At 45.3% G+C, this 17,550-nt stretch overlaps 1 protein-coding gene across 3 annotated transcripts in view; it reads right to left on the bottom strand.

The window, feature by feature from the left end:
* The window catches only part of NEIL2 (nei like DNA glycosylase 2), a 283,374-nt gene that overhangs the window by 200,128 nt on the left and 65,696 nt on the right, over nt 1-17,550 (bottom strand). For all 3 annotated transcript variants that reach the window (XM_069605002.1, XM_069605003.1, XM_069605001.1), the window contains exon 2: nt 4,677-4,819. In XM_069605002.1, the coding sequence (XP_069461103.1) occupies nt 4,677-4,814 (138 nt within the window). In that variant the 5' untranslated portion in view covers nt 4,815-4,819. The remainder of the gene's footprint in view (nt 1-4,676; nt 4,820-17,550) is intronic.

Raw genomic sequence — 17,550 nt, 5'->3', positions numbered from 1 at the left:
GCCATGCCGCCTCAAGGCGACCAAAGCACCTTATAAGAGCAGTAGAACATAACTATTACAAACAAAGACAGGGCACGACTGGCCAGAAAAGAAGACCAATGGGAGAAGGAGTAGGAGAATAAAACAGGATCAGGAAACCAAAAGGTGTGGGTTGCTTGGGTAAGGTCAAAGGAGGAGGAGGTGGCAGACCAAGAGACCAGAACGAGGAAGGACGGTGGACTGAATGTGAGGACGATTTGTAGATAAGGTTAGATATGTTACTGTGTTATGAGTTTGTGGGTGAGTGAGAGAGGTAGTGAAAGAGTAGAGGTTGGGTAGAGGGTGACTAGAAGGTGAGAGAGAATCAAAGGAGGGTGACCAGCCTCCAAATAAGGGGTGTATCTGCCACTTTTCCTCCCTAGAAATAGGCACATACCCCTCCGCCCAAATAAATGGGGAGTACAATACTCCCAACAAAAAGAGCAAATCGACATGAGCATGCCCCTCTGCTTTCATACACACAGCTCCATGGAGATGTTTGGACCAGTAAACTATACTATTAATAGTGCCTGATCAAATGATGAGATCGGAATGTATATTTTAATGTGCATGAATAACTTGGTGCAAAGAAATATTTATTACAAAACATTTGTTTTACAATCAAAGATATTTTACTCGCTTACTAAATACCTAAATTTATACTCTCAATTTTTAAAAAATGGGGAGTAAAATGCTCCCACTTCAAAACCTTATCTGGAGCACTGAGGGTGACTAAGTAAAAGGTGGGGTGGAGTAGCAGTTGAGAGGGGAAAAGTGGTAATTGGGAGGGGAAACTAGTAGTGGAGTGGAGAAGGGAGCGCAGTAGTGGAATTGAGATGGGAGGGCAGAGGAGAGAGAGAGAGAGAGTAGTAACAGCAGAGGATGAAGGAAGACTGTGGAAAGAGGGGGATAGTGGAGGAAGAACCAGGAAAGGTGGGATTGAGGTGGGTTGAGTTAGAATGATGAGAGGTGGGAGGAGGGTAGAGTAGCAGTGAGAAATTAGGAGCGGAACATCAGGGCGTGAAAGGTGGTGACAGATTGGAGATTGTGTGTTCTGGAAGGCAACACAGCCTCCCCCCACATAACCCCTTAGAACTAAACAGTGGAGAACGTAGGTCCAACCTAGGAAGGAGACTTAGAGAAGAACAAGTTACTCTCTTAACTGGTAACGTTCTTTCGATGGGATGGTCCGACGACGTATTCCATATCTATGACAGTGATCACCACAGCTGTGCTGCTTCGGAAAATCTTTCGGCGTCTGCGTCGAGGACGTGGATAAGCCACCCTTGAGGACCTCCTCCGACGGCCGAGGTCACTGGATGTTATAAGTAGGACGCACGACGCCCGTAGCCTCAGTTGTATTTTTTTCCCAGAACGTGTGGCACCAGTCTTCTGCCAGTCTGACCACACAAAGCCTTGCGGAAACGTAAGATGCAATCGCATAGGAAATTCTGTAGCGGGGAAGGCAGGGAGGGAGCGTTATGGAATATGTTGGACCATCCCATCGAAAGAACGTTACCAGGTAAGAGAGTAACTTGTTCTTCGAGGGTATTGGGTCCTCCGACGTATTCCATATCTATGACAGACTCCCAAAGCAGTACCAACGTAAGGAGGTGGTAAAAAGAATTTAGAAGATAGAAATGTAGAATGCCCAATCAAATTGCAGACTAAAGAACCGCCTTGCCAAAGGCCAGATCCTGCCCACGGATACAATCGAGGGAGTAGTGACGTACAAAAGTATGGACTGAAGCCCAGGTGGCTGCATCACAGATGTTACGAATAGGAACACCCCTCTGCAGGGCAGTAGAGGCAGCCACACCCCTGGTCGAATGGGCCCGCAAGCCTATCGGAGGGTCCTTACCCGCAAAGCGGTAACATTCAGAAATTGCCAGGATAATCCATCAAGACAAAGTCTGCTTAGTAACAGCTTGTCCCAAATGCCTTCCAGCGTAACCAATAAAGAGTTGATCGTCCACTCTGACCCGGGACATGCGTGAAATATAAAAGCTTAAAGCTCTCCTAGGATCCAGCCTATGGAGCCTCTCCTCGTCCTTACCAAGATGCGCAGGACGATAAAATGCCGGAAGAATAACCTTCTGGCTTAAATGAAATTCCGACACCACCTTCGGAAGAAAGGAAGGACGAACTCTAAGGACAACCCTGTCCTTGTGAAACACAGTGAAGGGTGGCTTAACTGAAAGTGCCTGTAACTCACTCACTCTGCGAGCGGAAGTGACCGCAACTAAAAATACAGTTTTAAGAGTTAAGTGTCTCAAAGGGCAGGAATGCAAAGGCTCAAATGGAGCACCCATTAGAAACTTGAGAACAAGGTTAAAATCCCAACCGGGCACCTGGAAATGTGACGGAGGGAACACATTAGTGAGCCCTTTTAGAAACTGAGAAATTAAAGGAATTTTAAAATAAGAACACTCCTCAGATGAGCGCTTAAATATGGACAGCGCCGACAGGTAACCTTTAACGGTACCCACTTGCAGGCCCTTGTGGGCCAAAGAAAGCAAAAAAGACAGAACCACAGGAATGTCGCATGAAAAAGGATCCACATTCTCAACCCTGCACCAGTCGCAGAACTTTCTCCAATGGCAACGGTACAGGGACTTTGTTGCCGGCCGTCTGGCCGAAAGCAACACCTCCATCACGTCTTCAAGGAGGTCGCAATCCTTATACCTCAACCTTTCAGAAGCCAAGCGTGAAGGTTGAGGGATCTGACCTCTGGATGGAGAACCTGACCCCCTCCCGTGAGAGCAGATCGTCTCGGTAGGGAAGACGATGTGGAGGGCAGATGGACAAGTCGAGAAGGTCCGGGTACCACGTTCTCCTGGCCCATGCCGGAGCAATGAGGATCATCCGGGAACCAACCTCCGTAACCTCTGCAGCACTTGCGGAATGACGGGGACTGGAGGAAACACGTACAGCAGTGGGAATAACCACTCCACCACGAACGCGTCTCCTAAGGCTCCTCTTGGAGGAAATTCCCGCGAGCAGAACCTTTCGCACTTCCGGTTGACACTGGAGGCGAAGAGATCCACTTGAGGGGTCCCCCAAAGAGCGAAGATCTCCAGGAGAATCTCCTGAGCCAACTCCCACTCATGAGAGATCGCGCTCTGCCTGCTCAGAGCGTCCGCCGTCTTGTTTTCTTCTCCGGCCAGATTAACTGCCGAGACTGAAATTTCCTGCTGGATTGCCCAGAACCAGAGCTGCATCGCCTCCCTGCACAGAGGAAGTGACCCTGCCCCTCCCCCTTTTTGTTGAGGTAGTGCATGGCCACTGTGTTGTCTGTCAGAATCAGGACATTCTTTCCTCGCACAGTCGGCAGAAAAGCCCTCAGGGCAAGCCTGACAGCCCTCAGCTCCAACAGATAGCGTGTCCTTCGACAGCCTGGGTGCCGATGACTTCTTCGGAGGCAGAGCCTCGAGTGAGTCCCTCGACGACCTCGGCACCGACGTCTTCTTCGAAGACATCACAGGTGCACACGGTCTCGAGCGCGTCGAGGACCGAGACCTGGAACGGGCATGACTAGAACGATTCCCCTTGTACGAGCGGGACCTTTCCTGCGAATCGTGCCGACCTCCCGAGCCCGAAGGCTGATGAGCGGCGTCTCTAGTACGGACACGCCCGACACCACTCAGAGGCGCTGACGGACCGGTGCCGTGCGATTCAAGAATCGCCAGCATTTTCTTACCGAAGGAAGCCCATTCCTCCGGAGTCGCATGCTTGGTGGGATATACCACCCGCCGACGGGCGAGTCCTGCGACGAGGAAGGCGACCGATGACGGCGCTTCCGGGAGTGCCTCGAAGAGGCAGAGGAGTGGCGGGACCCACTCCGGGACCAAGACCCCCTAGACTTACGACGAAGATGCGGAGAGTCGCCCCTCGAATCGTCCGTCAAATGCCCAGTGGACCTCGACTTCCGGGGCTTGGACACCTTTCCGACCGACAGTTTCTTCTTGCGCTCCTGCAAGGCTTTGGACGTAAGCGACTGGCAGTCAACACAATCATCCGTGTCGTGGGCCTCCCCGAGGCACCAGAGGCAGGCGTTGTGCGAGTCCGTCACCGAAATCTTGGACCCGCAGTCCCTGCATTTCTTGAAGCCCGGACGTGGGGTGGAAGAAGAGGAAGACATCACGAAAAACTTCTTACAAACGAACAGGTTTGAAGAACCGGGAAAGAACAGAACTCCCGAGGCACGCCGAGATCTCCGAAACATACACGTTTGCGGAAAAAAACGGAACTGAGGCCACGGGCATCGTCGGCCGTCGGAGGAGGCCCTCGAGAGCGGAGTATCGACGCAGACGCCGAAAGATTTTCCGAAGCAGCACAGCTGTGGTGATCACCGTCATAGATATGGAATACGTCGGAGGACCCAATCCCCTCGAAGCTTATGTAAGTTGATTGCCTTTAGGCCCTCAATGACAGCGAGACAGATCTTAAACAGTAGCAGTTGACAAGCACAAATATAATATTCTGTGGAATAGGGACACCTGGGCTAAGGAAGGTATTCCTTCTTCTAGAAGCGAAGAGACATCCCGTAGAACCCTTCCACATCTTTTTGTCACCGTCAGTGAGAGGTGGTGTATTTTAAGGCAATCAGTATGAACAGCACAGCTTGATGCTGCAGAACTGTGGACGAGTAAACTTACCATGCAGTCCTGGAAATAGCGCTGGTTCAAATCTTTCAAGTCAATCTTTTTGGTGCTTCCTCCAGCCTTGGTCACCAATTGACCCACAAAGGGAAAGGCCAGCGTGTAGAACTTCTTCACAGATGGGCCTTCTGGCATTTTGACTAAAAAAGAAAGGAACAATTTTGAACCATTAGACAAATGCAGGCTTACTGACATTTAAGTTAAATGCTGTAAAACACTCCTGGCAGTCACAGAACTAGCTTTAAAGGATTAGCCAGTCTCACTGGTTAGTGACAACATACCATTTCATACTTTCCAATTCAAACCAATAATGGAAGAATAATAGAGGCACTTATTTAATAGAGGACTATTGCCCACAGCCAAAAGGGAAAATATGTAGCGCAGGCAAAACAAACCCATAGGTTAGACCATGCCCACGTATAGAAAAATGTGTTTCACCTTGGCCAAGTCACTCACAAGGTATAGTTATAAAGTACTGGAATAAAAGAGTTCCAAATTCAAGCTACAAAGACAGCGGCTGGGAAACGGCTCTCCCACACTTGCATGACTTTACTGGTTCACTGTTGTTAAAAGATCCAGTTCAAGGCACTCTGCTTCGTTTTGTGGGAGGGAAGGGGCCCCTGCATCCCTACCCTCGCCTTGTTCCAGGAGGAGCCCATCCTGACTCCGTCGCTGAATCCTCACTGCACACCCTTTCACCAGCACAGAAGCATGTCGGATCAGCAACTACATTGCCTCTTCAGCAAATCCCTTGGACTACTCAACACCCAACAGGTTCACCTGTTTTTTTGCCAACATACCGCGTGGAGCGGAGATTTCCAAGCAGCAAAATGGGTGCAGCCACTTTGTTGGGGTGTTAGGCAAAACTCGAGCCACGGATTGGCTCCTGCATTGCTTTTCCCTATGGCCGCAGAACCGAAAGGCGTGAGCCGGGGTCCCGCAGCAGAAGGCCCGTGGTATAAGGCTCTCAGACTGTCCTTGCCGGTCACTGCCTGGAACAGGCCAGGAGTCTATGCCCCCTCCAATATTCACTGACATCAACTGTGCACCCAAATACTGGCAGCCGAGACCGCAAGCCTCCTCTGTCCGGTATTTTCGATCCGTCCAGATCTGGTAACATACCTGCGACCAGGTACACGCAGCGTACTGTGCAATCTACTGCAATCGATTGGACACGGCCTCTCTCCTGGACACCATATGCTGCACCTCGAACTGCTTTCACTGCGCTACCTACCAGTGTCCTTCGACCTATATTCATATACCTTACCCGCTTGATTCCACTGTGAGTATATACCTACTGCCTGCACTACTCTGCATATAAATGAATAACCACAGTACTATGATTATTTGTAGATATCTGCCTCTTTTTCAAAATATGCCTTGACTGCCTTAACCTGTTTATAGGCCTAGATAACAGATAGCCATGGATACGCCACAGTGATACCAGCCACAATACGATATACTAGTATATATTGTTGATTCCCCTTTATATTTGTTAGACCTGCCTACTGTTAACTGACTATACTGTTGGATTAGCCGTTCATGTTACTCTGAGTTAGCCTGCCCCTGCAGCTGCACTCCATCTATATTATGTTAGCCTAGCCTACCTTATCAAATGTTCTAGCCTAAACTAGAACTGTGCTTGCCTCCATTGTTTGCCACGAGGCTCAGGCAGTTTAAAATGGCCGATCTGCACTTAGTGTTCATAGCCTCATCCTGACTTTGTATTCATCCACAACACGACGTGATTGACCTGCTGCTATACTTGAGCCTATCCCTCGCCAGCAGTCCAGTGGCATACTGTGCCCATCGTGATTTTAGCCCATTTGCATAGCCTAATGTGTACACCCTGATTGTAGCCTACTATGCCTATCTTGATTATCCTCACCCTTCCAATGACATTACAAGTGATGCCACGAAGCAATACTGAACTGAATGTATTAAAATGCCTAAATTCTTGTCTGTATGCCGGTACTGATTTGTATGCATAGCTAACTACCGCCACCTGAACTTAACAGACTCTCCACGGCTATACCTCATTCAATCCATGCTGCCTCCTAGAGTTAGGGCTCTGCTAGATACCTGCTCCTCGACTCTCTGCAAAGTCATGTTGACTACCCCTGCCGCATACCAGATGCACGCACAGACCCCTCCCCCCGACTATTCGCCCCATCATGATACCCAATATATCACATACTGCGCATAATAAAGGTCCCCAGACCCTCTCTCTCACTGCTGCGCTCCGCCTAGCCATCTTTGTAACCTATGCTATGGCCGCCACAATCATGGTACCTACACTTCCACACCCACATCTTGCATATCACACTCATTGCACAGCACTGCACTCACACTCCACTCCGTTAGACCATGACATCATACAGCCTCAGCCCCCTAGTTCAGCTGTTAGACTCCACAGACTCAGAAACTGCACATTACCTAGACACCTGCCATGCTCACCTTCACCTCTCCCTCTAAGAAATTTCAGATTAAGCACCCGCACTTCATATACACTTTCTACTAACCGTAGCAGGGGCCATAACACTCTCTCCTCGCCTCTCCAATCTTCTCCAGCACTACTGCGCACCAAGCCTCACATGACCTCACACAACGATAAAACTGCCACCTTACATTCAAAAATGAATAAAACCAAAATCACACAATATCCACCTCTAAAATCTGCACTGCTGAATGTACGTTCCCTCCCTACACATGCTTAAATTAACTATTATCCACCCATAATCTTGACCTACTAAGCATCACGGAAACTTGGCTCGATGCCTCCTACCCAACTATCTCACTAGCCCTACCTCCAGGCTACGCCATCCTAAGACAAGATAGACCTGATCAAATTGGAGGTGGAGTTGCCATTATCTACAAAGCCTCACTCTCCATTAGGCTATCAGACTCTAGCACGTGGGGTGGAAATGCCGACATCCTATAGTTAAATTAACGCTCTCACCCATCAACTCAATTAATATTCATATCCTGTACAGGCCTTCAGGCCCTCCCACAGACTTCCAAGACCACCTCTCCCACCGACTCAGTAACATCAAAAAATCTTCAAAAATTCTATTTTTACGAGACCTAAACTTAGGCTACAAGACCCTAAAGATGAATCAGCCTCCGCTCTAGCTAAAGAATGATCAGACCTAGGCTTCTCCCAAGGAGTGCACTCTCCCACCCACTCCAAAGGCCGTACACTTGATTGGGTCATGGATCACAACTGTGCATCCAACATTACCTCAAACATTGACTATCCATGGACAGACCACACCTGCATTGAATTCGACATCCCCACGACCCCAAGCTCTAAAGCTCTCACTCGCGTGCCACCAGCCATAACAGGAACCTCAAAAAAACTAACGCAGACAACCTGCGACCATACTTAAACAACCCATGTCTAGCTCCACCTTTCTATCAGGATCCTAAAGTGTTAGCAGACATCTTTAACAACACACTTACCAATGCTATAAACTTAATAGCCCCTCTTGAAAGCAAGAAAGTAAAAAATCCTCCACCACAATTTGATGAACTCCAAACTATCCGCTCACATAAGTGTCGGGCACAAAAAAAACTGTTAAGCGGATCCAAATGACAAACAAGAACCTCTTCGAACAGATAGCTCTCCAATATAAAAAAGCTATTATCACAGCAAAAGCTAACTCTTAACAACAGGATCTCCAAGGCCAATTCGCAAGTCAAATAGATATTTACAATCTTTAACGAAATGGTAACACCGCCGGCTAGCACAGATGAGATAATCAAAGACAAAGCCTGGTGCACAAGCATCCAGTCTGCAATGCTCAACAAAATAGATCTAAAAAAAAAAAAAAAAAAAAAAAAAAAAATTATTCAAAACCACTGCAAAGCCCTCCCCAACCAAAATAACCCTCTCACACAAGCTAAGCACAGCGATCTCCATCACGCCCAATTCGTCTTTAAAGACACTACCAAATCTGAGGACCTGGATCTCATCAAACACCTCAAACCATCACTCTGCAAAGGAGACATATCCCCCCCCCCCTCTAAAATTATCAAGGAATGTGCCAAGGACCTAGCCCCTCTGGTTACTGCATTCATTAATGCTTCATTCAGAACAGGCTCTGTACCTGATAGTCTCAAGGAACCATGGGTATGCTCCCTTCTAATAAAAAAAAAAAAAAAGAAAACACACACACACACACACACTAGCCCCAGTGCAGCCCAACAACTACAGGCCTATAAGCCAGTCCGTTCCTTCTGAAAATCTTGGACAAGGCAGCTCACAACCAGATCCAACTATACATAGAATCCAACTCTATATTGGGTAAAAGACAATCTGGTTTCCGTGTAGGGCATGGAACAGAATCCACCTTACTAGATCTAAAAAATCAAATCTCCCAGATCATTGACAAAGGTAAACCTGCCCTGCTCCTCTTTCTCGATCTTTTGGCAGCATTTGATCTGGTTGATCATAAAACCCTAACCGCCCATCTCACCCAGGCAGCCCACCTCTCTACGCAAGCAGCATCTTGTATTACTTCCTTCCTGGAAGGCAGAGCCATGAAGGTGTTCAACATAGCAAATGCCGACCCCCACAACCATACATTGCGGAGTACCCCAAGGCTCATGTACAGCCCCCACCCTCTACAACCTCTTCACTAAACCCATTTTCGACCTACTTGACTATGTGTATAGCATATACTAATTATGCTGACGATACGCAAGTACTCCTACCACCATTTGGCTCCTACCACCAAGACGGCACTGCCTTACACGATATCTATGCTACTATCCAAGCATGGATGGCTGTCAATAGCTTGTGTCTTAACGGGGACAAGACTGAAATCCTTATCCTCGGGCTGAAAACCACAATAGCTAAGTCCCCAATACGACAACTTTAACATGGATAATTCCACCATCACGGCATCTTCCTCAGCCAAGACCCTAGGTGTCCACATCCATGCAAACCTATTCATGAACAAACAAGTTGGCGCCATAGCCTCGGCATCAGCATATAGCACCAAGCTTATCAATGCCATTAAACCCTACCTATCCGCACCTAACTGCCTTGCAATAGCCACAGCAACCATAGGCGCCAAACTCAATTATTGCAATGCTCTTCTGGCTGGCACATCTTCCAAAAACCTACACAGACTACAACTACACAACACAATGCGCTACGAGCTGCTTTGAGCATCCCCAGAAGAGACCATATATCTCAAGCCAGACAAGCAGTGCGGTGGCTCCAGGTCAAAGACCGCATTACTCTCAAATTCCTCACTATTACACATAGATGCATCAACAGCACAGCTCCCACATACCTATCAGAAACTATATCAAGAACCGCCATGACGCGCCCTATCAGAACTCAGTACACCAACCAGTTACACATCCCCCGCATACGGAGAGCTAAAGCCAGAGGGCTAGGCTTCTCATACATTGCACCTAAACTATGGAACCCACTCCCTGCCTTCCTTAGAGCTAAATCATTCATCCATGCTCTACGTAAAAATCTCAAGACCACTCTCCTGAGCTAACTCCGTAAGCACCCCCATTTTCTCCTAATGTATATTGTAATATAAATGTAATATAAACATAATGTAACCTAGGTACATATATCTGATCTCTAAACATTGCACAGGACAAATGCACAAGTATGTTATACAAATATGCTTGCGCTTTATAAAAAATGTCACGTGATCATTTTGCAACTAAGTATGTTTTCTGTAACAAGTGCCACGATGCCATTGGGCTGCTACACGCTATACAAATATGAGGGGAAAAAAAATATATATATATATATATATATATATATATATATCTATCTCACGCCTACAGCAGAGACGCGCCAACTATATATATCTCACCCCTACAGCAGAGACGCGCCAACTAGGAAAGTCACAGACCAACTGAAGGTGACTGGAGGTCAGGAAAACCAAGTAATACAACTAATTCAATGGCGGAAAAATACCTTTTCTTTATGAAACAGATGCATCGAGAATGTTGAGCTAAGAGTGGCAAACTGTTAACCAGCAGGTTGAAGGGGATAACTAGTATATATTCAAAGTATAGAGGATGAACATGGCCATATGATGGTGAAGAGTACCAGTATATGCAACTGCTTTCGGTCTTTTTCTGAAACACTGTATATGGAGGGTGTCTTTCCACCGAGATCTGATCTGGAGAAATCTTTTGAACTTGTTGAAATTCCTATTTTGACACCGGAGGGTAGTACCACTACCACTTTAGATGCTCAAATAGAGATTGGGGAGGTTTTGTTTGCAATTGAACAGCTTCATGTTGGAAAATATCCACGGTTAGATGGCTTACCTATGGAGTTCTACAAAACATTTAGATCCGTTTTAGCTCCCTTTTTGGGTGAATTGTTCAACATTGTACAAAATGAGGGTTTATGTCCATCAATGCATGAGGACTTGATCACATTAATTCCAAAACTACAGACCAATTTCATTATATAGATGTGAAAATATTTGCCAAAATGTTGGCAAATAGGTTAGATAAGTGTATTGGGGATCTAATAAATGCATCTCTGGTTGGGTTTATGAGAGGCAGGTTTGGATATGATAACAGGACCATTATTGATGTGATGGGTGTTAGCCAAGATGAATTTTCAGATACAATATGGTTATTCCTGGATGCAGAGATGTCGTTCGATGGAGTCAATTGGGAATTTATGAAATTTACTATGCAGAAAATGGGCATTGGGATTCATTTTCTTAAGGCAGTTGGTTGACTGCATTATCTGACTCGTTCATTCTTACGTGAGGCATGAGACAGGGGGCGGTCCCCCGTCACACTTTTTAATTCAATATGGCTTTGAAACCATCTGCTGCTTATATTCTGTGCGAGCAAGGAATTCGAGGTTTAAGATTTGGGGAAAAAGAAGTCCAGGTTCTTTCTTATGCGGATGATAAGTGGTTATCCTCTCTAATCTTGAAAATGCATTCGAAAAGATAGGTAGGCTTTCGACCCAAAAAGTTAATTGGGATAAAACAGAGGTTTTTCCACTCTCAGCTACTTGCAGAAGAGGGGACCTTGTGTAATGGAACTTTAAGTGCTTGGAATCTCATGTAAAGTATTTTAGGGTTTATTTGATCAGAGATTTGAAGAACATTGTAGAGTTTAATTTGAATAGGTTGACAGCAATGTTAAAAAGACGCAAGAAAATGGGAATGGTTAGCCTTGGATATCTGGGCAAAGATCAACACTATTAAAATGACCATTACCAAAGGTACTTTACATTATGTAATCATTACCGCTGAGATTCTCGAAAAAGTTGCTGAAGAGGATGGATTAGGTTTCTCTGGACTCTGTGTGGTGAGAGGAAGAAACCGAATATCCCCAAGTTAATTCTACTATGTAGTATTCAGGAGGGAGCTTTTGGTTACCCAAACCTTGACAAGTATGATAGAGGGTCAGTTTAGAAGAAAGAGGCTCACTATTTATTACCCGAGAATATACATGAGCCGATTTGGTTATCGATTGAAAGGGATAGATTTTATACATGGGGAAAATGCTGAATATATTTGAAAAGTTACCCAATACTAACGTGACTAGAGAAGTGCTTACCTTGTGGTTGTCTAACTCTGATAGGAACTTGCATTTACATTATAAAGCTTCTCTCTGGCACAATCCTGGACTCCAGATTGCAAATAATTCATTAAACTGGTGTAGATGGATTTAAAGGAATTCTGGAGATAGGAGATGTGCTGCGGGATGGGCAAATGATACCTTTTGTAGAATTACGGGTTTACGGTTTGAGGAACAGAGAGATGGGGAGATTTAGGGATCTTGAATCCCTTTTATTACAGAGATTGGACATGTTGTCTATACCAATAGAGAATGAGCCACCTGGATGTGCTATATTTTCATCATTGCCACGCATGGTATCCACATATCTTAACTTAATGCATATGGATACTTTCATTGTTGAGTCGTGGGAAAAATTAAAGTGGACTTGGCAAGAGGATTTGGGGAGTGAAATTATAGATAGGAGGTGGGTGCAGATACAGCAGGTAGGTATCAGAAGTAAATTGGATTTCAACTTCCAGCTTAAAATCCTTCACCAGGCGTACCTAGCACCTGTGGTCCAGGCAATGTTTGATAGCAACTGCGAAGGAAAATGTCATACGTGTAAAAGCAATAATGCCGATTTCATACACATTATGTGGGTTGTCCACAGTTGGTCACCTTCTGGACCCAGGTGGCAGAGGCAACGGAAAGTATGATTAACAGCAAGGCCCCGTTAAATATTCCATGTTAGATGATTGGGTGGGTGCCAGGTGTTTTGGGGAGTAGGAAGAAAGTGCTGTCTATGTGTATGTTACTGGCAAAATTATTTATACTAATGCTCTGGACAAGCCCAGCTCCAACACCGTGTAAAGGGTTAAGAGACCTGGCTTGGTGCTGTGACTTGGAGCAGGATTACTGTAAGACTATACCTTCGGGTTTCCAACCTTCAGATATCTGGGACCCAGCATGCGCAATGCTGTCTTCAAGGGAGAAAGTAGTTTGAATAGTGGATCACACTCTGGGGGCAATGCTCAGAACATGTATATTATATTGCTGTGGTGGCTTTAGGGATGCAGGGGAAAGTGTTTGTTTCTAGCTGTGTGGGGTGCGGGTGAGCGTCTCCACATGGTTTAAATGCTTGAAAGCGGTCTTCACGATCTATGTCAACATTACAGTGCACTTGTTTTCTATTGTTGTGTACATGAACCTATTAAAATACCAAACAATTGTTGGATTTTTACGAGACTCACGAATCAGAAGATTTTGGGACACTTATACTGGACACCGGTGTGTATTCATGGGTTGGGCGTGATGGACATCGACATCTTCTGGGGATGTTGAAAGGTGAGAGACTTCCTAAAACAGTTTTGGGGGAAATGTGTTGGACAGAACGGACACAATACTAAAAAAACATTTTCCTAGAATGCCTTTTCAAACTTTTGTTGTCTAGTAGAGGAAGGATTGGAATTGCTAAACAGTATAGTCAACGGATTGACATGGTACTGGTAGTAGCAGCAAAACAGATTCCGAAGTTGTGTAAAACAAGGAGAAAAAACCACACACAGTTAGATAACTGGGCGAGTGATGTGCAAGTGTGGTCAGACTTTGAAAACAGAATCAAGAAGATCATTATTTAGAACTCTGGACACCCATTAATATTTTATGGCATGTAACAGTTTGATTACATTGCGTGCAGCTTAAGTTGGTGAGAGGAATTCTGGGTAGTGGGAATTTCTATCTAATCACTGTGCAAGTGTGTGTTTGTGAGAGTGATGGCTCTCCACTTTTATGGGTATTCTTTGTTTTGTTGTCGCTTTTTGTATTCTGTCGAGTTTATAGCTGGAACAAGCATGTTTTGAAAAATATTGCGTTATGTTACATCCGTTGTAATTCATAATTAATCCTTTAGGACTACGATATATTAGTGTATTCATTAATCAGTCCTGGGGGTAATGTTACTCCCAGTGTTGCACTATTAAGTGTATTCAAAGTTTGAACTGATTGTTCAAAGTGTTTACTCTACCTTCCTCTTCCGCACTGCTCCTCTAAATTCCATGTCGCAACAAGAGAAGGGCCGATAGCTGTTCCTTCTCCATTTTGGCCCCCAACTCTGGACAACATGCCTGTGAAATGTGGGCCCTTTCCGGTCATCTCCCTTTGTTCTAATGTCATTATGCCCAAAGAGCAGAGGGTTGGTGGGAACTATGCTATGAAGTTCTGATTAGCATCAATAATGTTAAAAAACATCCCAGAAACAAAGTTTCATTCATAATTACCCTATACCAGAGTGAAAGAATGTTTTGCAATGGAAGTGCTTGCTAATATGCTGCTTTTTATACTGCAAATGTGTAGTTTGTTTGCATTAAAACATGTTATGCGATTCATTGCGCTAAATACTACAAGGATTCTAGGTTTTGCATGCATAAAAGATCTACTCTTGTTAATGTGGTTACAGGTCATTTGGTCGAAAATAAATGGTCGACAGGACAAATGGTCGACGCAATTTGGTCGGATATTTTTTTTTTTGCATTTTCACTTTTTTTTTTTTTTTTTGGGGCCAACCCCTTTTTTTTGGTAAAAAAAACCTTTTTTTTTCCTAAACGAAAACCTGAAAAAATATATATATATATAAATAAATAAAAAAAAAAAATCGACCATTTGTCTGTCGACCAAATGACTGGACAGCGTTAATGTAAATATGTATTTTAATAGTCTATAACCTTTTCAATAGCTGCCAGGTATAAAGTTTGCCTTCTCCAAGTGGAGTGGTCAACAGTCCCCAAAAACGTTTAGGACGTGTAAGGAAACCATGTTATCAACAGTAAGACGACAGACACAAGTGATCACAGTTCAAGGGTGTTTATTGGCTTAAAGGGGTTTGAAAAACGCCCATTTAATCCTAAATGTACAGATGGGAGCAAGCTACAACCATATAATAGAAATGCCGTCCTCTTAGTGTCCTGTCAAAATAAAAGGGCCTATACTAATACACATCTTGCCAATCCTTACTCGAATATAATAAAACATGAAAGGGATGTGAAATGCAAAAAGGAACAGTGTTCAAAATAATATGTCAGAAAGGTAGAGCAATAAAGTTCCCTTCCCCACATTTTCACCATGGGGTAAGGTACAGCACTCGGGCTATATGGCACACTCTGGATTCTCTTTATGCATAATGAGGCAGTCTCTAAGGCACGGCAGGACCTTCTAAGGCAGTCTCTTAATAGCAGAAATAATCTCTCGCTCTAAGAAAGTCTTGTTCAACGAAAATGATCTAACAACTTAAAGTTCTCTTCCTTTCGCTTGTAGCACATATCGGCTGGATCATCCACCCGGGGGACTCCCTCAGCCAGGCTACGACTCCCTTTGCTTTCAAAGACACTACAGGCCCCACCCCCCCCTTGTTCAGGATCAGACCTTCTTTTCGCTTATCATAATGTCTTTTGACTTGAGTAACTTCAATACTATATGTTTGTCATTGTTGCAGGCTCCCCTCGATCGGGTTCAAGCCTATCTTTCATTCTCTTGGGTATTTCTTGGGATCAAAGACTTTGGATTGTGCTAGGGATTTTTCTTAGACCCTCGCAGGACCACTTTGATATTTATATCCAATCTCAAAAGTTCTATTTGTACTATACCTTTCTGGCAGAGATCTTTCGACTGGGCACCCACGTGGTGCCGGACCACTCTGCTATCATGTAGATAAGGGGGCCTTTCTTTCTGTCTTCCCAAGACCAACTTTCATCTGGATCACCTCCCTCGCGTTTCATCAATCTTTCATCAGTGGCACACTTTAACACAGCTCGTTCTTCCACAAGTTCTCTCAACTCACCGGCTGCCTGGAGATACGTCTCACTCACCATGCCACAGCCTCTCTCTCGCTCTGAATGGGCATCTTGGCTTCACGTTTTTCTCTTGTCTCTCGAGGGTTCTTTTTATGCACTCTGGGTTTCCAGGTCCTCTCTGTGTTCCAGACTTCTCCTCAAAGGTTCTTAGGGTTCTCCCTCCGTCAGGTTCTGACCCTTTAATGTTTTACACAAAGGTCTCCCCTCTCAGGTTTCACAAAGGACCAGTTGTGAACTTCCAGTCCCAGAATGCACTGTAGTGTATTTTGCTCCCACTTCACGGCCCCCAAAAACAGTATTCCATGGCTTTGGGAGCTGCAGGAGTTTTCAATGGGGATGTGTATTGATGTCAGTCTCACCGCCTGTCCTTCAGAGACCTGGGCTCGCCTGCTTGGCCAAGGGGACGAGCTCTGGTGTGGCATTGCCAGGAGACCCCAGCTGCCGCAGGTTTTTCCTCCTGTAGGTACAGTTCCCTCTCCACACTGCAACCTCCTCTGTATTCAAAGGTCCAGTGTCTGGGTGGTTTCCTCCTCCAGGTCTCGCAGGGTCTCTGCAGCTCACTTGGTCTGCCTCTGGCTTCTCGGCACCTTCCAGCATACCCAGCTCGCTCAAAATGCTGTTTCTGGCTGCTGCTTTTATACTCCCAGCTAGAGTTGATTGAGTCAGGTTTGAGAAGTTGTCCATCCCTGCCGGACCTCATTATCGGGACGATATGGAGATTGCCCATAGGAATCCATTGACCATTGATTTCTATGGGCAATCTTCTGATTCCCATCTGCCTCTTCTTCATTCCAGTCCTTGTGTATTTCATTAGGTAAATGGGATTATGGAAATTGTGGTGTTCGACAAAAAAGGGATAAAAGTTGAACATTTTTGCCACAAAGAGGGGTTTAAATGTATGGTTGTTGAAAAGTGGGTTTCGAGGAAAAATGTTGCAATTTAGGGATGATCTCCGTTTTCCCTGATGGTTTCACCTTTTCCTTACTGGGGTATGATGGGACTAATATCTCAGGACAACTGAGGGGATGTTGGTTAGGGGTGTATCGGAAAGGGAGTAATACCATGTCTTGCCCAAGGTCGTGCCTCCTATAGTCCCCAAGCATTCCCTGGCAGTTGATCCTCCCTTGCTCGTTCGTTCTCCCCCAGGCTTGGGATCCAAGAGCGATGGCCCTCCCCTGGCCACCTGAACAAACGATCCCCATGAATAGGTTTCTCACAGACATCAGGATAGAATTGTAATCTTCTGGACATCCACTATCCATACTTTATTCTTTCTTTTATAGGAAAGGATTACTAATGGCTAAGTTTCGACATCCATATATAATTCAATCCTGAGAAAAGACTATTTTCTTTGTTACTGAAGCAGTGTCTAGGCGATTGTGTGTACGTATAGTGCTCCGATTCATGTAGTGGCAAATGTCCACTACATGGAAACCGTGGCCTGTGTTTGTCCTTACCTGTTGGAAGCTGCAAGATAAATGCAGAGGTTACAGGTCATTTCCAACTGTAAG

The sequence above is a fragment of the Ambystoma mexicanum genome, chromosome 4p, assembly GCF_040938575.1.
Source record: "Ambystoma mexicanum isolate Mex_15411 chromosome 4p, UKY_AmexF1_1, whole genome shotgun sequence".
Classification (NCBI taxonomy): domain Eukaryota; kingdom Metazoa; phylum Chordata; class Amphibia; order Caudata; family Ambystomatidae; genus Ambystoma; species Ambystoma mexicanum.
This window is presented reverse-complemented; position numbering and strand designations above follow the sequence as displayed.